This window comes from Chenopodium album, chromosome 5 (assembly GCF_948465745.1).
Source record: "Chenopodium album chromosome 5, dcCheAlbu1.1, whole genome shotgun sequence".
In the NCBI taxonomy this organism is placed as follows: Eukaryota; Viridiplantae; Streptophyta; class Magnoliopsida; order Caryophyllales; family Amaranthaceae; genus Chenopodium; species Chenopodium album.
This window is the reverse complement of record NC_137838.1, coordinates 2775885-2800723: the sequence shown is the minus strand read 5'-3', so window position 1 is coordinate 2800723 and position 24839 is coordinate 2775885. Positions and strand designations below refer to the sequence as shown.

Here is a 24839-nt window from a genome sequence, read left to right as displayed (position 1 = left end):
CTGAAGAAGAAGATAGTGTAGAGGCTGGGGTAGAAACCTTAAAATGGAACCAAAGGACACCAATAAAGCTTGACAAAACATGGGAAAAGCAAAGAGAACAAAAATCCATGGCCTGATTGAGAGAAACTTATGAGCAAGACTTGATGCTCACAATATGAGCAATCCCAATAACCTATAGTCAAGTGGGATTCTTGGCTCATTACTAAAACTTGAGTCACATTTCCTTGTGACTCAGTACCCATTTGAAAGGGTACAGTTGGTCTATCCTCCTTGAATGGGATAAGACACAACTTCATTAGAGCGCTATGAACCTCCAAACATTGTGTAAGGGGAGTCTCCTTCAGATAGAAATTTTTAAAAGCAATGACTTCAGAGATCATTGCAAACTGACAAAGAGAATAACCTTTCCTTGTTAATTCCCTCACGACCCTCATACACTCAATCAAAGACCAAGAAACATAAAGATGCGTTCTTCCACAAACCACTACTATAACACTACGTCACTACCCATAAACACCCTGCATTCTAAACCCTGCAAATCTGCAAAGTGAAATAGGCTAAAACCCTTTCCCAAAAATCTAACCCTATAGAGGAAAAAACATAAACATCCCAACCCCAAAACCACAAACAGAAATAAATCCTGTGAAGTAAACCAAAGGACAAGCACCTGCCAAGTCCGAACAGCAAAACCCCGAACTAGCTCCCTTCGCTCCTGTACCCACCAACATTCCTTATTTGAATGTTGGTCTTAGATTTAACGCTCCAACAGTCACAAGTTATGCCACTATCAGTCACAGCACTACAGCAATAATATCTTCCCTGCAATAACTAAGATCCGGTGGTTATGAATCCGATATGTTCCAATCGGTTTGATCAAGCAGATCAAGTCCTTTTCCAATTAGTGAAACCATGAAAGTAGATCTTTTGCCGGAAGTCCATCCTCTGATTTATAGCAAACCTAAAATCTCAAATTGCTAACCAGTCCTTGATCACACAATACAGAGTGACACTTCAATGTGCATATTCAATTACCAAGTTCATATGATCCCTACAAGAAATTATTTCATCATCCTCTCTCACCTCCATCAGCAGTTCATGAGCTTCACTCGAATTACATTTCTTGCAAACAACTTCAGAACATAAATTAAATTTCACTCAATTAATTTTGACCCCAAATTTTTCCGTTTATAAAACATCACTCAACCTTATCAAGCTCCTCTCAAACGTGCATCCACCATGACGCGTATGGTTGCTATATCACCACCAATCCCACTTGAGAACATCTTATTATTCAATTACTTGCTGAGCAATACAGAGTACTATTGCAAGAACTGACATTATTGCAATTATAGTCTAATTTGCTCAATACTTCGTATGACTTACTTCAAAGAGTTGCTGAATAACAAAGATGATAAAATTCAGTTAATATAGGTAAATAAATAAAAATAAAAAAGTAAATAAATCAAAATTTTATTTAGAGATGGAGCAAGTAATTGGCTTTAACATGTCCAAAATTATTGAAAAGTATTACTCCAAAAAATACATGGAATGTATCCAACAAATCTAACAGTAAAAAAATTATTTTTTTTAAAAAAAAAAAAAAAACATCACATTTGACAGAAACTAATAATCAAAGCAATTTCTTAAATGCAGTGATTCATGGATCTTGTAGAAAGGTATATGTTGATAACCTGCACGGCAGCTCATAACCTATCCACCATTAATCAGCAGTGATTACAAAAAGAAATTACGAAAAAAAAAAAGTGAAATCTATCAATCTAAGCAGAAAGAAATCGTTCTGAATCACAGGTAATCATCTGCTCTATGTTTTTCTTTTTCTTTTTCCTATTCTTTTTCCTCTGAGGAAGAGCTATTAGCGGTGAAATTTCATCTTTTCCTTCTAGTTTCTGATAACCTTCAACTATGGAATTCATAATATGTTGGCTAGGATACAATCCTGTATCAAGAAGTTCACAATAAAATATCAACGCAAATTTCATCCGTCCTCTACGGCATGCACCCCTGATAATTAGCTCATATGCAGGAACTTCCAGTTTGTAACCCTTGTTTACCTTCTCCCTTACCATTCTCACAACACAATCAAAGTGTGTGCTTTTGCACAACATGTCAATTTGATCTTTCTTCAACATATTCTCCTGATTAATTCCCTTTTCTCCCATCTCAGCTTTGACAGATGATGCAGATTCCATGTTACCTTCTTTGATAAATCCTTCGATAATAAAATTGTAAGTTGAGAAAGATGGGATGAAATTTCCAACTGCTGTGAAATTCTCCAGCATCTTCCTCGCCTCAGAAGTTTGACCATTGAGGCACAATCCATGAATGATGGTGTTGTATGTGTAAGCCCCACAAACAATCGCTCGGTTCATCATCTCATCAAACACTTTGAGGGCTTGTTCCACTTCGCCCTTCTTGAAATGCCCCCACATTATGGCAGTAAAGGTGGCAGCATTGGGTCTAAGCTTCTTGCCAACCATATCCTCTGAATTACCAGCATTCCTTTTCTTTTTAGAACCAAAATATTGATCAGACATTACAGTTGTTAAGCTTTCGGTTTCCAGTATCCTATCCCACAACTGCCGAGCTTCATCAACCTTACCCTCAAAACAGAGCCATGTCATCAGAAACCTGTACCGGAAATAGTTGATAGAACCAGATTCCACAGCAATTTTGAGGCGTTCATAAGCTTCATCCCATAATTGAACATCCAAGAGCCCTTTGATTAATGAAAAGGATGTAATGGTTCCTGGATAAAAGCCCTTTTTAATCATTAGGTTGAACACCTCCATTGCTCTCTCCATATCACTCTTATTAATGTATCCATTGAATAACAACAAGTAGGTAACCTTGTGAAAAGAAAGTTCATCCTCAATGCTTTTTTTTAACAAACTCCAAGCACTCTCGAAATCACCCAATTCACAATACCCCTTTATCAAGCTAGTCATAACATTCACACCCACCGGTATATCACACGAAACCATCTCATCCCTGATCCTCAGAGCTTCCTCCATGTTCCTTTCCTTCACACACGCGACTATAACATTTGCGAAGGTAGAAGCAGAGGGCGCATATTTCTTAACTCTCATCTCCTTTAACAGCTCATAAGCTGCATTCATATCAGGTTTCATAGAAACAGCTCCAATAACACAATTATATAAATTTGCACCTAATACATACCCCAAATCCTTAAACATCCTAAACAATTGCTCGGCTTCCTCGAACTTTTTTTTCATAACACTGTATTTTATCAGCTCAATAGGGGTATTGACATCTTTAATTACCCCATTTGAAATCATCTTATTAAGCAACTCCTCAACTAACTGCAAACGACCCTTTTTCAGCAACACCCTCAATAGAAAATTTGCAAATTGTGGTTTTAAATCAGCACCAAAATACTCAACCATAGCATTAAAACAAACAAGTGCATCATCTATTCTACGAGTTTGAACATATTTATGAATTAACAACTCAAAAGTTGAAGGTTTTATACAATAATCGAACCTCTCGGCGGTTTCCACCAGACCTTGCACGACAATGGCAGCATCTTCGGGGAATTTCTGACTTGCAATCAACTCAACCATATTCTTCCTCCCAAAATTAAAACCAGCATCTGCCAGAATTTGAAGTAAAACACAAAAAGCTTGAAATCCAGAATCAAACCCAGGTATTTTCTGAACCCAATTGTAGTAATTTAAGGCATTCATAGGCTTAACTTGTTTGATCACTAAAGCGCTGATTACTTGCGATTGAGTAAGAGTCTCGGGATCTTGACGAATTCGTAAAAAGGGTTTTGGTAAATTTGCAGAATCAAGATCATTTGAGTCATTTGAGATTGAAGAATCTGAAATGGGTTCTTGGGATTTTTGGGGATTTGAAAAGGGAAGAAGGGTTTTCAGTTTAGAGTGTAGAATTGAAGTGAGAGAGGTTGAAGATGAACAGAAATGTTTATTGGTAGTTGAAGATTGGAGAAGCAATGAAGAAATTGAGAGAGATTTTTTCAAAGATTTCATTTTCCAGTGAACTCTCCCAATCGCAGCAACCATGGGAGCGACTCGTGCGAAAGATAGCCGAAAGTAAAACCCTATTTCACTAGTTTTTTTATTTTTATTTTTTTTTAAGCTAATTTCACTACTTGTTCACTTGCACGGAAAAGCCAAAACAAAAGTCCCAAATGAATTGGCAAAAAATAGTACACATTTGATTGGTTGATTAATTGAATCGGTATAAAACTTTCATAGTGGCATATAAATTGCAAAAAAAAGGTATGCATTCGATTAGTCGATTAATCAAATCGGTATAAATTTAACGTTTTGTCTTGTTGAAATTTAAGTTGTTAATTGTGATTTGTATGAAATTATTCTTTATTACTTGGATGAGACATTTAAGGTGCAAGTTAAATTTTATTTATTTTAAAAAAAAAAAAAAAAATTTGTTTCCTTTGTTATTATATATTCTCTTTTGTATTGGATTCCTATTTGTTCTAACCTAGAAATAAAATGGGAGGCATAACTCTCTACTCTATAAATGAAGCTACAAGCTACTACATGTGTGGGTGTGTGGAGCCATAAGGGCAGATGATGAGAATCGATCCAAAAACCCCTGAAAATCGGAAAAGAAGCTCTAACCACTTGAGCTATCCTTCACTCTCACTATCATAATAATTTGACTTAGGTGTTTGCTTCATATATATATATATATATATATATATATATATAAGGAGGTAGAATCAAAATTCGCAATCAAAGGATTGTGGTTAGTATTGAGGGTATGTGTATGATAGGTCACAAATTCAGAACTCTCTATCTCATTTGTAATTTACAAAAGATTTAATGTCTTGTAATTCATTTGCACAAAAGTAAATAAATAAATAAAAATCACAAAAGATAAAGGAGAATGAGAGAAATAGAACAATGAAGTAGAATGGTTTCTCACTAATTAATTTCCCAAGATTTACAATCCTAACTATAATATAAAATGAGAAAGTTTGTTTTCTAAAAAAAAAAAAAATGAGAAAGTTTGTCGTTGAGATAAACGGATTCATTTATCTCGGTGGCAATACTGTAAACATTACTACATTCTAATTATTTGTTTCAAAAAAAATATCATCTTTGTCTTCCTCCTCCCTCGATCGTGAATTCATGATTTACCATCATGGTTTCTTCCTCCTCTTTCCTTCCTTCCTTCCTCACCCAACTAATTACCTTCGTTCATCTTCTTCTTTCTCCTCCAATCCAACTCCCACCTTCACCTTCTTTGTTTCCTTCTTTTAACTATTCCCTTAGGGTTTTTTTTTTCCTCCTTGGGGTATTCTTTAGCAATTTGTTGGATTTGGTGTTCTCCATTGAAACAACTTAACTCTAAAGGGAAGGTGTTTGTCGTTTAATTGTGAATTTTGTCCTTTATTGATTTCACCATTGACGGTGCTCATGAGCTTTATCTTCTTGCTCCAATCTCTATTGAAGCGGCTATGAAGCTTTTTTTCTTGAACATTGCAAAATGGCCTTATTTTAAAGTTAAAATGACTAAAATTAAACACTCGGTAATATATTTTCAAGGTTATCATAGTGAGAAACTTGGATTTCCCCATATGAAATAGAGTTAAATGACCCTTGAACCTAAACCGTTATAATCTTAATAATGTGACAAAGAGGTGTTCAGTATTACACTTTTCAATGCACAAATTTGACCATGAGTAAAAAATAAAGAACTAAATAACATTTTGTCCGAATTCCACCAGCTACAACATGTTTTAAATACCCTTTTTTTATAATTATTTTATTTCTTTATTATTTTTTCTAATCTCCTTTTTTATTATCTTAATTTGTATTATTAGCTATGGTTTTTAAGAGTTCTATGATTCATACGTATGATGTCCTTTGTATTAGAAGAATAGACAAAATGACATACTAATTTATATTGGAAAAAAAGTTTACTCAAAAAATCAAACTTTATATGGAGTAAGAAGTGAAGTGAACAACAATACAGTAAAACATTTGAACACAACTTTGAAATTACAAACATCTACCAACTATCATTTACATTGTACACTTTTCTGCGCAAGACTTGCAGATTTGCAGCAGGTAATTACAATAATATCTAACCAGCATTATCTAATAATCATTTTCTGGCGTAGAGAGAATCATATAAAGCCTGTAACACCTTCAGCTAATAGAGTATAGGATATTACCAGGCCAAACAGAAACGTCGTTTACCACCAGAAGAAACCTGAAACAAGTACACTTCATTTCATCAGCCTGTAATCGAGTATATTCACATAATTAAGAATACTAGTAAAGCATAGTACCACTACAGTCTAAAATAGCCAAATCCATACATTGTTGGAAAGATATGGAAGGAAAATGGGAGAGTTCCTTTCCCTCCACAATATCAAACCAAAGTGCAAGATTCCATAGTACTATAATTGAATTGCGAAATCAGTGTGATTAACTATACTCATTGATTAACTATACCCCTGGAAGAAGGTAAGATTCGATTGACCCCGAAATCCGGCATGATGACATACAATAGTTTTCAAGATGAATTTTGAGGTCAGTTAACGTTTCTTTTGTGTGTGTATTTTGAGAAGGGTTGGTACCTACTAGATGACTTGTACTTCGGCAGAGCTATTACAATAATTCAGCATAATCAACCAGATCAGGGTAGAAATTTGGAATTGTGATGGGGCAATTTATTTAACTATAGGTTTATGGATCCACGTCAAGACCTACTTTATTCTGGTTATGTTATGTTTTTAGATAACCTTGACCAATGTTAACTAAAAGCTGAGGTTAAAATAGATTTTAGATAACCTTGACCAATGTTAATACAAAGCTGAGGTTAAAAGAGACCATATAGTAGCATTCAAACTGTAAGGCAAATGCAGCAGCAAATATGTCTTATGAAGAAAGTTCTTAAAAGGCAGACAAAACACAAACATCGCACCTCACTTGATGAAGATAGCCATCTGTCAGACAAAACAAAGCATGCCCATATCTTTTTATAGTAGTCTGATTCTCCGGTTCGTCAATTACTTGTGCTTGATCAAGCTGATGGGAGTGCAAACTTCTGTGATATCTCTCCATCTTCATTCTTCTAGTACTTTGCTGATGTGAGTTTCCCATTTTCTTTTCCTACAGAATCAGCATACAGGTCAATAATTTTAATACTGTTAAGATGGTGTAGCCTCATAGGTAAACTGGAAAGGATTTTAGCAAAAGACTTGCAGAATTTTTAAAACAAGTGATTATGATCGCACATAAAAGCTATGAAAACTTGGACATGAGGAGCTACAAAAAGCGAGGATGGGTGGAAGGTGGTACTTCAACCAAGTAAATTTGCACACATATATTCCAGGGTTAAGGACTCAAATTGTATCACATTCCGTGAATAACCCTTAACAGATGGGCTCAGAAAGATCCGACTGAAAGACTCTAGTATAGGATCCAGGCTGAACAATTATGCACTGAGCAACAAAATGGGAATTTGAGTCAGCAGCACCTGTGTATGCAAGCCTGACAAGCAGCTCACTATGCATGAATATGGCATGTTATTTTTTAAATAAATCGATTCGTAGCTATTAGCTAAGAAATCATACATGTAATTGTAGGGACTTAAAAATAGCATGTCTACATTTTTCTTCATAGTCGATGCAATTCAAGTAATTAATTCATTCAAATGTAAGCAGATTAGACTAGCACACATAATAGAATTGCCTTTTATTATAATACTAATACAGAAGTCAGCAGAGCAGTGAAGACTGAAGGAATCAGTAATAGGAGCTGGAAACCTTTGAAAAAGTGAAAACAATCTGCCTTAAAATTTGAATCAACACAATATCTTCATCATTATAATCAAATAAGATACGATGGAGATCCTAAATGACAGAGATAATCTAAGAGTTGCACAATCCTCACACCCATAAAATGACACTTCCTAATCAGCAGTAAAAAATCAACTCTAACCTCGAGGCTTTAGACTTTTCTAGAGCGGCTATGACACTAAGCTTGAACAATGGCAGTCCCTCCACCCATGATGGAAAAGATATACCTGGGTAATTGTACAGTCTAGAATCAATATAATAATAGGATTTATTGAAACAATTGACAAACACTAGCTATTTTGTTCAACCTCTTATTTAGTTATTTACCCTTATGCAAAATTTTTTATTATTATACTAGTAATGCAATGATGCTAGAATGCAAGGCTAATAATAGTAAGCAGAATATTCAAGCACATTACCTGTCTGCAAGTCTCCAAAAAGCTCATGCAAAGCAGACCACATGGCCTCTGTGCAGAATATAGGTATGTCTGACGGCTAAGAAATTGAAGTCTTTGATGACTGGTAACTTGGTTTGAAATTTGCGTTCATGAGAAAATCAAGAGTCATTCTATCTGGACTAAGACCTCTCTCAAGCATTTCATCGTACATTTTGAAAGCTTCAGGCAAATTACCCTCTTTAAAATACCCAGCAACCAAAGCATTATACATAAGGGAGTTAGGAGTCGCTCCCTTTTCTTCCATCTCTTTGAAAAATTCACGTGCATTTTCCAGCTTGCCTTTCTTACACAGGCCATTCACCAAAACTGTGTAAGTGATTTCATCAGGCACAATGCCTTCTGCTACCATCTCAGCATAGAATTCTAAAGCTGATTGCAGTTTATCTTCCTTCAGAAGTCCATCTATTAAAGAGGTGTATGTTTTCAAATCACAAAATATCCCTTGATCAGTCAATTTCTTATGCAATGAGAGAGCCGCTTCAATGTTATTTACATTCCTATAACCACTGATCATGGAGTTATAAATATATATGTTTGGAGACAACCCTGCTTCACACAATTCATCAAAAAGTTTACACGCACTCTTCATGTCCCTTCTTTTGCAAAAAGCGTCAATAAGTGTGCCATATGCGGTAATATCCAATTTAAGACCCTTGCTTATCATCTCATTGAGCATTTTCAAAGCAAGATCAAAATTATTGCTCTTGCAGCATGCATTAATTAGAATTGTGTATGTGAAAACAGTAGGGTAGACTCCTTTCTCACTCATCTCATTATACACAGAAAATGCAGAATCCAGATCACCTTCCTTCAATAATCCATCAATAACCATATTGTAAGTCATGCAAGATGGTATGAAATTATCTTTCTTTATAAAATTCTCTAGTAGATTCCTCGCATATGATGTTTGCCCATGTTTGCACAATCCATCAATAACAGTATTGTAAGTGTAATCTGTACAATCAATCCTTAGGTCCACCCTCTCATCAAACAACTTCAGAGCTTTCTCTACCTCGCCTTTCTTGAAATACCTGCTTACTAATACTGTTAAGGTGATAGCATTGGGTTTCACACCCTTAGCAATCATCTCAACATACATGCTATGTGCCATAGCGACGTTTCCTATCTTACAATAACCATAAATTAGGTTGTTATAATTAACTACATTAGGTCTGATTCCACATCTTATCATCTTATCCCAAATCTTTTGAGCTTCATCCACCTTGCCATCTCTACAAAGCCAAGATACTAATATGTTATATGTGGATCCATCAGCCAAACCAGATTCAGCCGCCTTGTTAATCATCTCATAGGCTTTCTCCAATAACCGACCTTTCAGAAACCCTTTAATCATTGAATTAATATTATAAACACTGGGTTTGATACCCTTTTCAGTCATTTGATCAAAAAGCTCAGATGCTTTCTCCATATCCCCCTTCATACAACATCCATCAATTATAACTGAATAAGTGGCTAGATTTGGTGTAAGTTCATGCTCAGCTAATTCAGCAAACAGACCTAAAGCACTCTCCAATTCACCCGATAAACAATACCCCTTTATCAAGTTCATAGCAACCACCAAATTCATCGGTTTCCCATCAGACATCATTTCATCTTTCAGTCTCAAAGCTTCCATCAAATTCTGCTGCTTCACACACGCGATAATAGCTTGGTTGTAGGTACCGGCAGAGGGCACAAAACCTTTCTCTTTCATCTCCATCAACAACTCACAGGCTGCATTACAATCAGGTTTCTTACTAACAACTCCAACAGCACAACTAAGCACGCCTGGTTCTAATTCAACCCCCTGATCCTTCGCTAACCTAAAATATCGCTCCGCCTCACTCAGCTCCCCATCTTTCAAGCAAGCCCTCATCATCAAACGAACAGTAGCACTATTCCCAACAAAACCTCTACAACAACACACCTTATCATACAACTCCCTAGCTTCTTTAATCATATTCTTTTGAAACACTAACACTTGAATAATATCATTCACATATGACACCCACACATCAATGTTACTATCAAGCATCCAATTAAAACAGCTAATTGCATCATCAAATCTATCAGTTGCAAGATACCCAAATAGCAAGTAATTAAAATCTCGTGAATCTAATTCGAAATCAAACCTTTTGGAGCAATCATTGAGGCCTTGAATCATAGTAGTAGCATCAGGAAATTTCGGGGTTGAAACCAATTCTTTCACCGCTGATTGCTGAAACTTTAAATCCCTCAAATTGTGCAGCAATAAACAGAAGGACTCAACCCCATCACCAAAACCTGGTTGATTTTCAGCCCATTTGAAGTATGACATTGCAGAAGGTTGTTCCTTTGAGCTCAATAATTCATTTGTATCATCAGACTGAGAAATATTTGTGGGATTTTGATGATTTTGTGAGATGGGTATTTGGGAATTAGCCTCGTTTAAATCATTTGAGATTTGGGATTGGTTTAATGACGAAGATTCTGAGACTGGTACCTGGGAAATTAAGGGTTCTGAAGAAGATAAGAAGCTTGAAGATGAAGATAATGGTTTGTGGGTTATTGAAGAACGCCATAGATTTGATGAAATTTGCAGAGATTTTGCGAAATTTCTCATCTTTTTGCAGGATTTTGAGCAATGGAGGAATTTAGTGGTGTTTAAGAACCCTACTCTTTTATCAGGGAAACAAAATTGAAGCAGTGCTGCTGTAGTGAAAGTTGCGAGTGATGAAAAGTAATGGACCGGGTCTGCCCGAAAATGAAGTGATGGACCGATTCTCTTATCCTGCTTCACCTTTTTGGTTTTTATTCTCTTTTTTAATGAGCATATGATACCAGTCGATAGTAAAGATGGTTGTGATTTGTGAGTCGTATATTTGTCGACTCATCCTAATCAACTACTCAAATATAGCCACTGAACGTGTTGAATTTACATTATTAAAAAATGGCTTAGGCAGTTAGGCACAACTCAAGTCGACTTATCATCGGGTCATGTAGTATTGTATTTGCATGATTAAGTCAAATTTCACATGTTATAAAATGGTTTATCATGTATAAATGTATCAATGTTGGTCTATGTCTCTTACCAAGCATATCAAAAACAAATGTGGACAACAGGACAAGGCATGGGTCACAACCCGACACGCAATACCTTTCCTAACCTAGACTCATGATGTGCCGTGTATTTTTCGTGTTAGGTTATGTTGTTTAGTTCATTTTTTTCTGGTGCAAGTGGCATGTTTAAATGTTTAATACATACCATGAACATCATCTTTCTTTTATAGGGTGAATAACAAAAGGTTTGCACCTCAATAAAAGAAAATAGCACAAATCAGTCATATTAAACAAAGTTCTTTACTTGGGCGCTCCCAATATCAACTAATTTCTGCATTATATTTGTCCATATAACTTTCTCATCGAAAAGCTTCTGGCATACCATGAGTCCATGACTACCATCAGTGGCGATTTCAAAAATTGTCCGTTAAGAGTTCGGAGTTACTAAACACATATACAGACATATAATAGTAAAATCTATTACAATAGCATAATCTAACATAAAAACTACAAAAAATAATACGGGTGTGCACGTGTTGAAGAAAAAATCACAATTGAAGTTGTCAATCATGACAGTATTCAAACTCACTACCTTTGAGTGAGATAAACAAGCTCCTACCGCTGCACTACTGCAATAGATGATGTACATCTACGTGTTTAATTTTATTTAACTACTTTTACTGTTTTATAAATTTTAAAAACTGATCAGTTTTTCTCCAAATCCAGTATGGGTTCAGCTATACTGGAATCGCCACTGACTACCATCCAAATTTGAAAGCCAAAAAATATATATATAAAAAAAAAATCATAATTACTACTTTCGTTTTACCTATATATTATTAATAAGCTAAAGTTATGTACATCTTAAGGTACCATCTGATTCATGGAATCATTTTATATAAGTAGGAATAAGAATAATATGGAGGAATAAAATTTCCAGTCTCACTAAAATCTCTACATATATCTATCTAGTGTCATGTATAGTCTGTAAACTACACTCTGATGATAATAATAACAAAAAAATTGAGCATAAGGCGCTTGGTCTAATAAATAACAAGAACTTTTATGATTTTCTATTTACCTATCTAAAGCGTAAAGACCTATCTATTGCTGCTGAGTTTGATTAGACCAATAATCTTTCTCCCACTTTTCTACCTGTTTCACCGCATCTGTTTTTTTCCTCAGAAAACCTTGAAGAGCAGCTGGGTCATAAGGGGGCGGCATGCTGCATGGAGCTGTATCTGAAGGACCCTTTACCAGAGATTGCATCATAAACTGCTTCTCCGATCCCTCTGCAGGGCATGCCATAGTCTCTGAACAAAGCTCAACAGCATTTTTGGATATTGTGGGCTTGAATTTTAAGAGCTTAGAATATTCAGTAAGCAGATGCAACATGTAATCATATACATAGTCCATCTTCAAATCTTCTAGAATGAAATTGCTGGCGGTCTTCCCAATGGCCTGGGCCTGATAAGTACATGAAAAATCAATTAAACAGATTTCAAGGTTTATACTAATGCATTTTCATCCAAATTCATTGCAGTACATGACAACCCCGCTAAAGACAGACACATTAGTGTTTTTTTGGAGAACATGATATCAGGATTAAGAAAGTACCGAAAGTCTGCTTAAGCAATTAGCAGTCTTTGCACTTAGTTGAATTCTAGTAGTTAATAACAAAAACTGAACTGTTAGTTGAAAGAATTACTCAGATGAGTATTTGTTCCATGTTTAAGGTCTCAGTTTCATCAAACACTGAAAAATTTCTGAAATTTGTGTAAGATACAATAGTTATGCTCCCTACATCCTAATAAAACAGTTTGAGATTACTTGAAATTTTTTCTGAGAAAACTAATTTACAGAAACCCATTGGAACAAGGAAAATAGATGCTTTAAACAGCATAAGTAGACAGATGGAAAAAAAAAAAAAAAAAGTGGGGTTGCTAATGGCCTTTGGTACATCATCTTGCATAGTGTAACAGGTACGTAAAGAGGATATATTGTGATTACAGATTTCCTAGTTAAATTATGAAACATTCTTTCCTATCTTTGTCAGCTCTGGATTTAGGTATCTTAGATGTTTTACGTAAGTCCCAGATCTAGGGGGTAGTGTATATTTCATGTTAAGACTGTTGTTCAAGGTTCTTTTAATATGCTTGGAGGACACGCACAAATCTCCCCGACTCCACTATCTTTCAATCTAATTACTCTGCTCAACAAGATCCCCCTTGTGCAACATTTCTGATTCCTATCACATAGAGTCATAGAGAGACCAACTCTGCCATTTATATTAAGTTTGAAAGTCCACATCAAAGGCCATGAAATAAATAGAACTTTGTAAAGAAGGTTTACCTTTTGCATGTGATTATTCCCCCATTCAACAGCGAACTTAATAGACCTACACTTGTCGTCCATACTGACAGGCCAATAGTGCTCCAAAGGCATCAAACTTCTCGAGAAGAAGTCATAGTACAATGGCTTCATTATCAAAGCAACAGAATCACATGCAAGGATATACTTCTCGCTGACTGACCATGCTGATCCTTCAATGTAGATCTTGTATCTATTCAAGACATACAAGAAAGATATTCACCAAATTTAAAGATAGTAGGTTCTAGTGAAGCAAGATCATTCTGAGAAACTAGGAAATCGCTCATGAAATATGCATGGCATGTACCTGTCTACGCATTGGCTTGCCAAGTCTGACTGTTTGAATCCTTGTTGTGCTTCTTTATTCCAATCCTGCATTTGTTTTTTATGGAATATTGTCAATAGGATATTAATTCCCATCCTGACTGGTTAAGAAGCAAGATTAAAATTCCTATTATCACTTTAGAAAGTTATCCTATGATATAATAATCAAAATTCGCACCAGGCACCAAAAATCGGTAATAACTCAGAGTAATAGCTAGAGTGGATTGTGGAATACTGAAGGAAACTTACAGCTCCTAGAAAGAACAAAAAATTGAAAAATGTTTTACCTGTATATACAAGCGAGCATTCCAGTCCTGCCTGTCAGTGACATTACACTTGAGAAGGTCCATCCTGTGTGGAGCAACAAAGGGATTTCCTTTCCAAAAAGCATAAGGTTCTCTCTCCTTAAACTTCATCCTCTTGTTTCCTTCTTCTAGGTCCTTTGATAAAAACTCCCATGGCTTCATTTGAATCTCGGCCCTACGTATACATAATGTTCAGTGCTAAATTTCGCATAAAATAATATAGATATGAAATTGTTATTGCAATTCTGGCTACCCAATTTCTTGTGTATCACACAGGGAAACTGGCAGCTGTTATGCTCACATGCGGATTGAAATATTGGTGAAATTAGGATATGGCTAATCAGCTAGTATCGCCCTATAAAAGCATTACTACTAAGTTTCACATGCATCAGTTGATGTTAGAACTGGATTGTATAAGAAAATTCATCATCTATTTAATTTAATTGAAAAATGAACATTGAACCAAATACTAAATGAAGGACCTTAGAGGCAACCTAATTGGCAGTGGCAAAGTGTTGTAAAAAAGTAATGAAAGTAAACATCAATAACAGCATATATTCACCACCTGGAAAGTAATTTCTATATTGAATCGCAAGCTTGTATTATAGCAACATAACAGCTATGCAAAATTTGTAAACTTACCATCCCCAAAAGGACCAATCAGGGAATACGATGTCCCATGTTCTATCATCTCCGCAATAACGAAACAGTGGAGGAGGAGCCCCATTATTGGAATGATGAAAGCGTTTAGCTATTACTGGCCAGTCAACACAGTCAAACATGAGCTCTAAATCTGGCACTCTACCAGGGTACCTCCTTAACAGCTGTAAAATTCCCCAGAGGGTGAAAACATCTCTGGTCTGCCATGACTTTTGATATCTCTCAACATAGGCCTTCCCATTAGATATCACCAATCGAAAATTGGCAGTTCTTTTAGCTGCCTCCACCATATCTCTTGTTATACCGTCCTTCTGCCAAGGCCGAAGATCTTCATATATCCATCGAAAGTATTCAGGGCATGTGGGAGGAGGAGGAGCATCAGGATCCAACTCTAGTTTTTTAGGATAACCTGCAGGGCAGGTTTGTGTCATGTTATCATCAGAACATTGAAGTGGAATTACAATTTTTTTGTGAGCCTTTTTGGATGTCTCAGAGGTCGTGTTGTTAGAGCTACTTGAAATGACAGTTGAAAAAGCTTGCTGTGTGGATCTTTCAGCATTAGACTGCAATCAAAATCAAGATAAGATACATGTTAACAGTAAAATACATGCAAGGAATCCAATCAATCCAGTCATGTTAAGAGCTCCAATCTTGGCTACTTATAGACTAGCAGTAGAGTGAGTTAATTTGCATTATTCAATTACTTAAACACGTTAAATAGTGTTAGTTTACCAGGACACAAACAAGGGACAATTCTAAATCAGAGCTTACATAAATTTGCATTGATTTGTCTTTTATATGTACTTCAAACAAGAAGCATGAAACAATTGTCATACCATGTTCCAAATTTAGAAAGCGTTAGCCATAAACCACCCCATCTTAAGTAAAATTTAAAATACAAATTAATCAGAGTAAAACAAACAGAAACTGTTCCAGACATCTTGTTTATGTGCTAATTATGTGTAAACTATTCTTTTTCCTCTCAAAAATACGCTACTTATAATGGAAATTTCAAGAAAATATAGTTATGTATGAGTTCTAGAGTCAATAATCTGTCACTACATGGCCTTCATCACTTCATGACATAACCCTCTAATTAAGAAAATAATTGTCCAGATCTTTAGAGCACTAGATTATCAAGTGTCAATACTATATTTGACTATCAAATATAGTTTAAAAAGATGTGGAAGCACTATTAATAATTGAGGGTCTTTTGGATCACTACTTTCACTAGATTGTCAGGAAATAATAAAAATACAAAACTTTGGGAATCTGTGAACAAGAAATCAATTAAGAAATGTAGGAAATTAAAAAAAAATAACCAACCACTGTAATTCCTAATACACCCTCATGAATTGCAATTTTTTGCAAAATACACATGGGTGCTTTAGTATGTATTCATACTAACCAACAAGTAATTTTAACTAATCTCATCTATGTCATTGCATTACATAACTAACACCAGTCCAATTTTCATAGATACATATGGGTGATTTAGAATGTACTCGTACTAACCTACGCATAATGTTGTCTTAAAAAAAAGCACTCACACTAACATACGAGTAACTTTCATCAATGATTCTAGGTGTCAAAAACTAACCCAACCCAAAATAGCCCAACCTAGTCTAAATTAACCCAATCCAAAATCCTTTAACCCAAACCCGATCAATGACCCAAATTAACACCTCGACCCGTCTACATCAATGCATTTAATAACTTGTACCCGTACTACAATGTCACGCATGCTAGTGTTTGGTACTCTGTAATTGGTTTATTATTACCGTTTTAACGCAGTACAAAACAACAAAGGGGTAATAACTATGAGTCCACGTGGAGTCAAACTAGCTAATTAATTTTCTTTTTAAAATTGGAAGATCCACGCTATTTCAAAGAATCACATGTGATTTGTCCACGTGTTTCATTGAGTTCCTCATTGTGGACCCCACTAACCTACTCCACGCAGCAGATCTCGGCCATCTTCTTCCCTCACCACATTCTTCTCTCTCTTCCCTAAATAAAGTACTCCTTTCTATATTTAAAATTAAAAAATCCTAAATTTTCATACGACGTCGTTTTTACCTCTACTGGCACTAATTCACACCGTTTTGGGTGCAACTTCCTTAAAACGCAACCCCAGATTCTTCTTCCAATCCAACTTCAGGTTTTTCCAACATTGTGTTTAATAACACACTTGTACGAATACTACAATCTAATACTTTCCGTTTTTTATTAATTGCAACATTTACATGTCCGAGATAAAATTTATCAACTCTTCTTACAAATATCTTTGTATATTTCCCGTCAAAAAAATCTTTGTATATTAAAAAATTAGAAATCATACAGAGTAATTTAATTATATTTATAATAATAATAATACTGTAATAAAATTTCGTACTAAAATCCGCCAAACAGAAACGTTTTTAATCAAAACAAATTAAAAAGAAAAAAGACTTACAGAAGAATCAAGGAGACGAGTAGAGAGGAAAGCACCGACGAGAAGAGAGAGAAACAAGAAAACAACGATCGAAGATCTAGCAGGAGAGTGTATCAATGGCCGAAAAAACATCTCAAATATCTGCCCAAAATACCCCGATTTACTCGATTTATTCACAAAATTGCCATTCATCATCTTACATTCGAGCTGAAGAGCATCAATCCCAGAAATCAAATTGAGCTTCAATCAAATTACGATATAGAAAATGAATTGAAAATAATTAATCAGATCAGAAGAAAAACAAATACAACTTAAAATGAAATTGATTGATTGATTGAGAGAAAGAAAGAGGAAATCCGTGAAGAAAAGGGGTGGAGTGAGAGAGTGTGATATATTTGACGAAGAAATGGAAAGGAGAAAGAAACTGTACTAGAGTGGAAGAACGTGGAAGAGGAAAGAAAAAAAAAAGGCAGAAATAAAAAGACAAAAAAGAGTGAGAAGTTTAAAAATGTAAAGTGGGGTATAGCTTTGTAATATGGTTTGTCTTTTTGCTTAGATGTGTTTAGTATGGGTTGTTAGTGTCAATTATTTGAGTTATTTTGGGGTTAATCAATTTGGATACTAATGCCTTTTATTATTCACTCTTTTTGACTTGTTTGGTACTAGTATACGTAATTTATTTATATCATCTTAATTTAAGTTTTATATTGATTGGAATTGTAATTTTATTTCTTGGTAAATAATTAATATATATGAATAGATACAAATAAACAGAATTGATTTAAGCTTAACTTGCTTGATTTTATTGGACAATAATTGTGATTGGTATCATCTTATCTTCCCCTGCCACTATCAAGCATTTTCTTTGATAGCTTGACTGATTTGTGACTATAAAAATACGACTAAAATCTTTCTCATTTGAAGTAAAAGTGAAATCTAATATTAAGTTAAATTAATAACAAAATAACACACAGGGATAATTTTCCTCCATTTTACATTATTTACAACAATTAGATATTTTCTACTCACATTTTTTTATCAAATCGTTGCAAATAATATCAAACAGAGGTAGTATATAAGTTCATTTCTTAGGGTCTATTCATATTTACTTAAATGAACTGATTGCAGCTGAACTGAACTGAATTGAATTGAGCTTAAATGAATATTTTATAAGAGAAGGTAATTAGAAACTGAACTAAACTGAATTGATTGAAGTTGAACTTAACTGAACTGAAATTAAGCTGAAGTGAACAGACCCTTAGAGATGTAAGGCACATGCATTAAATAAATTTTCTAATTTTTTTTTTAAAAGTCTACAAAGTATTTCAAAATCATGTATCAATATAATTAATGTTTGATTTTTTTTATTATTGGTTTGTCATATTTGCAATTTGATTTTTTTTATTATTGGTTTGTCATATTTGAAAATTTAAGAAATTTACATACAAAGTACTATCATTTTTCTATAGTAAAAAAGTATTAAAGCCCTATAGTATAAAGTTTAGCTTGTTAAGATTGTTGTATAGAAATTGATGTAAATGCACAAAAGGTCAATCACCGCTCCCCAATTCTACGGAGATATGTCATAACCATTAATGTTGGAAGCATCCTAACATGATTTGTTACGTTACTAATGGAAGAAATTGGTTTAAGGTGTGTTTTTTGGTTTTTAGGGAGGTATTAAATAGTTAATTACAGTAGTACTACATGACCTAGCTACATGCTACATAACGGGTTTATTATTCTTAGTTTGAGAGCAACATTAAATTCGATCGGTTATCTATAAGTTGTTATAATTAATTTAGGTACTTTAGTAGTTTAGTTAAATACTCGATTGATCAATTACAACCCCAAATTCTAAGTAGTTAAGTCAAACCATAAATCAATGTTATTTGTTGTGAGGGGAAGAAAACTAAGGATTGAAGTTAATTATGTGATGTACAACTAGTCAATTATGGCTAATTGGACTACATTGGTCTATTGTGTGCTGCCAAAAAAGGATTTAATATGAGTTGGTTGATGGGTTTGGCAATATTTGGAATTCTTCCCTTTATTTAAATGTTTGGTAATATTTAATTTTCATTCTCGTTGTTTATAAGTCTCTCCATTTATAAATACTTGTAATTTGTAACATTTGAGTTTACATGTACTCATAAATTTAGGAAAAATTATGAGTTATAATCAATATGAATATGAGGTTTTTAGGCGTAATTTTATTGTTTATGTGATTGAAAAATATTAGAGAATTAGTGGTGTTAGCGGGAATAGAAACAATTCAATTATGGCGATTTTATGCTAATATGAGAAGTGTTGCAAGTATTTATACAAAAAACCGTACACAAGTGTCTGAGGATTTGTATTAATTTGTCTAAGGTGTATAGTGTCGGTGGTGTTTGATGATTTGTATCTACTCCGTACTATGATATTGCAAGTATTTGGAATTTCAAGCACAAGGATCTACATCAATGTAATGTATAGTCTTCTATCAAATGAATAAGCATGAAAGTTTTGTAGCGATTATAGAGTGGAGTTTCATGTTAAAATCGTGAGACGAATTTGACGTTTATGAAGTGAAAACCTAATAAGTCCCTTTTACGAGCAACAATGTTCAAATCAAACCAAAAAAAAAAGGAAAAAAAGAAAAAAAAAATTACAATTAGATAAGCAAAGATCCAGTACGATCACAATAAGTCAAAACTTGTCATATCAGTTTGAATAGTGTGTACCAATAATATTCTTAATCCCATGGGCTGAGACAAATCAAAAGGCATGCATGTTAGCACCGATTACCCTACAATTAACATCATTTTATGTACTTATTCTCAAATATTAGACCCACCTCAAATAAACAGGGACTTATCTTCGTAATATTGAAGCCCCACAACAGCAAATTGTCCTAAGTTACGTTCCTTGTACGTTTACATAACTACAAATTATAATCCTGCAAAGTGGCCCCTATAAATCACTAATTCACAATACAAATGACAAGCAACTTGTTTTAAATTCATTTGCTAAGGTACTTTTATTTGGTCCTGCACCACTTCCTTAGCCATCTAGCTAGATGAGAGTCATGAGACTTCTATTGGAGAAATTGGTGTTGGAAGGAGTATGTAATGTTCTGAAACGTACGTGCACAAGTGTATTGTGGTGGTGTTATGTCTCGGGTTTATATATCATGGCGACAAGGCTAAGGAAGGATCAAAATGGGCCAATGGGGCCAATTTATTTGCCTATGTTGGATGAAGCTCTCCTCAACAGAAATTATCCCACTCTGACCAGCACAAATCCTTCCAGGTGAACCATAAGGATAAAAAATGAACGCGCTCAAAACCAAGGACTTCTGGTAGACAACAAGGATTGAATCGAGCATCTGGTGGCATACTGGCATACCTGTACCACTACTCAGAAGACTCAGAGCATAAAAAAATTGTTGTGATCATGAAATTATACCTTGACAGTAAGGTAAACAAGCTAAAGAGGCATCAGGGAAACGACCAGTCTACCTCCACGCTAAACCATCTAGGATCTTCAAGGCCTAGTGCAAACACAATAATACTTTAGAAGGTTCATACAAACTGCTATCAGAAAATTTAACTAAAAGTAGTCAAAATAGTATACTTGTATGTATATTAACCAATGAGCATAAAAATCAGACCTTCCTATTGAGACTGAGTTTGATTAACCCAATAATCTTTCTCCCACGTTTCCACCTGTTTCACTGCACTGTTTTTAGTCTTCAGTAGGGCTTGGAGAGCAGCCTGGTCATAAGCAGGAGGCATGGTGCATGGACCTGTAACTGAAGGACCCTTCACCAGTGATTCCATCATAAACTTTTTCTGTAAACCCACTGCAGGGCACCCCATGATCTCCGAACAAAGTTCCACTGCATTTTTCGGTATCTTGGGCTTGAATTTTAAGAGTTTGGCATATTCTGTGAGCAGATGTAACATGTAATCATATACATAGTCCATCTTCAAATCTTCCAGAATGAAATCACTGGCTGCCTTCCCAATGGCCTCAGCCTGATAAGGTCATGAAATTATATCAATTCAACAACTTACAAGATTAATAGTTTAATACTAATGCAAATCTCAGACTCTTTAAATTTCCTAGAAGAAACCTTAACTAAAGTTAATGAAAACACTTTTGAGGTTAACAGCTTTTAAAACACCTTAATATACACTTCATCCTAGATTCCTAATGCAAAATTGTCGAAACTTGGATGCACAAGAATGTCAGCAACAAATGTAATAGCTTTGGTTTGTAAAAGTTATACACTCCTCCAACAAGATGCATCAAATACCATATACTTCGTATGAGAAAACTAGAAAAACCTGTTACCTTATCCATGTGTTTATTCCCCCATTCAACAGCGAACTTAATAGACCTACACTTGTCATCCCCCCTGATAGGCCAATAATGTTGCATAGGCATCAAACTTCGTGAGAAGAAATCGTAGTACTGTGGCTTTACTACCAGGGTAACAGAATCACATGAAAGGATGTACTTCTCACTGACTGACCATGCTGATCCTTCAATGTAGATCTTATACCTAGTCCAAGCCATACAAGTAAAAATTCATCAAATATTGATGTAGCTTTAATAAGGCAAAGATTATCTTGAGAAACCAGGAAATCACTCCATGAATCATGAATGTCATGTACCTGTTTAAACACTGGCTTGCCAAATATGAATGCTTAAATCCTTCTTGTCTTTCTTTAGCCCAATCCTGCATTTGTTTTTGGAGGAAAACTATCAGTATATATGTAGGCTGTTATTTTCCTTTCTGATTGTTTGGCAAAGATAGGATGACTGCCACATCCTATCTAGCACCACCCTCTTGGCGCGTTAACCCCAATCCAATCATGCCCATAGCAGCAGAATAGATATACACTGGTATATTTCTACACTGTATTAATAAAAAGAGTAATAATATTGGAAATAACAAAGAAATGAACAGCATTTTACCTGTTTATACAAGCGAGCATTCCAGTCTTGCGTGTCAGAGACATTACACTTAAGAAGGTCCTTCCTGTGTGGTGCAACATTGGGATTTCCCTTCCAATGAGCATAAGGTTCTCTGACTGCAAACTTCACCCTCTTATTGCCTTCTTCAAGGTCCTTCGATAAAAACTCCCATGGCCTTATATTTACATCAGGCCTGTGAACAGATATTCTTCAGTGAGCAATTACATGTGAGGTAATATGAAAGATGAAACAGCTACTTCTCTTCTTGCTACCTACATTACATGTGTACAAACATTAAATATTAACTTGCATCAGATTCAAGAGTTAATAGCAGCATAACCATATATGAAAGCGCTGTAACCTTACCATCCCCAGAAAGACCAATCAGGGAAAACAATGTCCCATGCTTTATCATCTCCACAATAACGAAACAATGGAGGGGGAGCAGCAATACTGAAGGGCCAACGATGGTTTTTTATAATTCTCAGATAGTCATTACAGTCAAACATGAGCTCTAGATCAGGCACTCTACCAGGGTACCGCCTTAACAACTGTAAAATCCCCCAAAGAGTGAAAATATCTCTATCTTTTTGCCAATACTCATGGTACTTCTCAACATAAGCCTTTCCATTAGAGATAATCAATCTGAAATTGGCAGTTGGTTTAGCTCCTTCCACCATCTCTCTTGTAATACCATTCTTCTCCCAAGGCCGTAGATCTTCATATATCCATCGAAAATACTCGGGACATGTAGGAGGAGGTGGAGCATCAGGATCCAACTCTATTGTTTCAGGGTAATCAGCTGGACAGGTTTGTGTGATGTTATCATTAGAGCATTTAAGTGGAATTCCAATTTTTCTGTGAGCCTTTTTGGCAGTCTCAGCAGTTGTGTTGTTACTGACAGTTAAAATTGTTTGCTGCACGGACCCTTCAATAGGCTGAAACCACAAACAAGATTAAAGAATTTGTTAACAACAGTACATTTTTGATTGTAAGGTATCATACCAAACCTGATTTCAAACACTTTATGTGAAGTATGTGGACAAAAGACAATGTAGTGATTCTTGTGAACACAGTATATTCATTCTATATGTTCTCCTTAGAATGTCTTTACTTTCTTTCTGTTTATCCTAGGTCCATACGAATGAATATCATCTGGGACATACTAGTATCTAGATTGTTTGGTTCGTGCGCATTACATTATGGGTCTATTATGTCCTCGTTGGATCGTAGAGCCAACTAGCAAAAGAAAGCCTCGATGACAATGATCCACACTGTTCTTTTCGGACCTTTACTTCCTACTATACACAGGCACACAGCAGATCTTAGCCGTCTATGCATAATTTTTTTGCCAGTTTTTCAAAATAAATTATACTTTGTATCCAAAAATTTCACACAAACATTTTTTTTTTCCACACGAACTCGTTTGGAATACAACCTATTTTTTGTGCGTGTGCATAAGGAGGTTTGAAGATAAGCTACTCGTGATTGGCACTTGGCATCAAATTTGCTATTAGAATTTATGTATATCATTTTTCTTACATCAAACTTGTACTGAAAATAAACTGATGAAGTATTAATATTGATACGAAAGAGGAGAAGGAAGCAAAGGAGATCAGTAGGAAAAAACAGACTTACAGAGAAATTACGAGAATGAGTAGAGAAGAAAGCACCAACAAGAAGCGAGAGAAAGAAGAAAACAACGATTGCAGAAGTAGCAGGGAACTGTGTCAATGGCCGCAAGATCATCTCACAAACTCGAGCTAAACATCTCGAATTATTCACATAGTTACAATTCATCATCTTCCGTTAATCAGTAATCTCTCTCAAACTTACTTCAGCTCAACTGCTCAACAACTATATACTACTACGCATGCAATATAATCAACCACTTAAACTTAGCCTATTGGAAAAATAAAGATATATTTAAAGAGGCCAAACAATAAACAAACTGATAAGTTGGTTCAACCATAATATTTAAACCTTATTTATTGGCTGACAATCTTACATTTGGTTATACGAACAAAAGCACTCGATTATTAAAGTTAAATGACGCTATTTTGTGTTCTTAGCTTCTTACCATTAGCATTAGTGCTAGTCTAGTAAACTACTTCGTATAATAGTACTCGTGTTAGTTAGAGCAGTTGAAATGTTATTATTATTAATTGTACATTATCTCTCTCTTTCTTCGTCAGTTAGTCCTTTATATCTCTCTTCCTCACCCTGATTATTCACCTAATGAAAAACGTGTATATTTAATCATAATATATTTCTGATTGGCGGTGCTTTAAAACTCAAATGGTATTTTTCATCATTCAGACTTCAACTTTGTAGTACTTTGAAAGTTTGGATGGTTGTGGACTTGATAGTGATGCACTCTTGTAGTGAGTTAAGAATGGGAAAAGCACGCCCATGAGAATTGTACATATTAGACCATACCT

General features: G+C 35.0%; 4 protein-coding genes across 5 annotated transcripts; all 4 read right to left on the bottom strand.

The window, feature by feature from the left end:
• Positions 1–1778: 1778 nt before the first annotated feature.
• LOC145631309 (pentatricopeptide repeat-containing protein At3g54980, mitochondrial-like) lies at positions 1779–4064 on the bottom strand. Its single transcript, XM_081683389.1, has one exon. The coding sequence runs from the start codon at positions 4062–4064 to the stop codon at positions 1779–1781; it is 2286 nt and encodes a 761-aa protein (XP_081539515.1).
• A 1885-nt stretch (positions 4065–5949) lies between these two features.
• Positions 5950–11012, bottom strand: LOC145631509 (pentatricopeptide repeat-containing protein At3g54980, mitochondrial-like). 2 transcript variants are annotated; one of them, XM_081683609.1, is made up of 4 exons: positions 8260–11012; positions 7983–8067; positions 6964–7151; positions 5950–6246 (listed from the first exon to the last, which is right to left on the bottom strand). In XM_081683609.1, the coding sequence occupies exon 1, from the start codon at positions 10898–10900 to the stop codon at positions 8336–8338; it is 2565 nt and encodes an 854-aa protein (XP_081539735.1). In that variant the 5' UTR covers positions 10901–11012; the 3' UTR covers positions 5950–6246; positions 6964–7151; positions 7983–8067; positions 8260–8335. The 2 variants fall into 2 exon arrangements, with proteins under 2 accessions (XP_081539735.1, XP_081539734.1); XM_081683608.1 differs by lacking the exon at positions 7983–8067.
• A 1140-nt stretch (positions 11013–12152) lies between these two features.
• On the bottom strand, positions 12153–17882 carry LOC145631508 (uncharacterized). The gene is made up of 6 exons (XM_081683607.1): positions 17452–17882; positions 14979–15559; positions 14319–14511; positions 14015–14079; positions 13690–13900; positions 12153–12804 (listed from the first exon to the last, which is right to left on the bottom strand). The coding sequence occupies exons 1-6, from the start codon at positions 17623–17625 to the stop codon at positions 12442–12444; spliced, it is 1587 nt and encodes a 528-aa protein (XP_081539733.1). The 5' UTR covers positions 17626–17882; the 3' UTR covers positions 12153–12441.
• A 2966-nt stretch (positions 17883–20848) lies between these two features.
• Positions 20849–24201, bottom strand: LOC145631308 (uncharacterized). The gene is made up of 7 exons (XM_081683388.1): positions 24037–24201; positions 22765–23336; positions 22399–22591; positions 22095–22159; positions 21772–21982; positions 21086–21452; positions 20849–20965 (listed from the first exon to the last, which is right to left on the bottom strand). Exons 1-6 carry the CDS (start codon positions 24199–24201, stop codon positions 21090–21092), a joined length of 1569 nt encoding a protein of 522 aa, XP_081539514.1. The 3' UTR covers positions 20849–20965; positions 21086–21089.
• Positions 24202–24839: the final 638 nt, after the last annotated feature.

What these genes read in the sequence shown, in the direction of transcription:
- LOC145631509 (XM_081683609.1), bottom strand. Translation starts at nt 10,900, where the DNA reads ATGAGAAATTTCGCAAAATCTCTGCAAATTTCATCAAATCTATGGCGT.
- LOC145631308 (XM_081683388.1), bottom strand. Translation starts at nt 24,201, where the DNA reads ATGATGAATTGTAACTATGTGAATAATTCGAGATGTTTAGCTCGAGTT. An exon ending in ATGCTCGCTTGTATAAACAG is followed by an intron (nt 22,160 to 22,398) that starts GTAAAATGCTGT and finishes AAACAAATGCAG; the next exon opens with GATTGGGCTAAAGAAAGACA. An exon ending in GCAAGCCAGTGTTTAAACAG is followed by an intron (nt 21,983 to 22,094) that starts GTACATGACATT and finishes GGCTTGGACTAG; the next exon opens with GTATAAGATCTACATTGAAG.
- LOC145631309 (XM_081683389.1), bottom strand. Translation starts at nt 4,064, where the DNA reads ATGGTTGCTGCGATTGGGAGAGTTCACTGGAAAATGAAATCTTTGAAA.
- LOC145631508 (XM_081683607.1), bottom strand. Translation starts at nt 17,625, where the DNA reads ATGATGAATGGCAATTTTGTGAATAAATCGAGTAAATCGGGGTATTTT. An exon ending in CTCGTCTCCTTGATTCTTCT is followed by an intron (nt 15,560 to 17,451) that starts GTAAGTCTTTTT and finishes TTTTGATTGCAG; the next exon opens with TCTAATGCTGAAAGATCCAC. An exon ending in GCAAGCCAATGCGTAGACAG is followed by an intron (nt 13,901 to 14,014) that starts GTACATGCCATG and finishes TGTCTTGAATAG; the next exon opens with ATACAAGATCTACATTGAAG.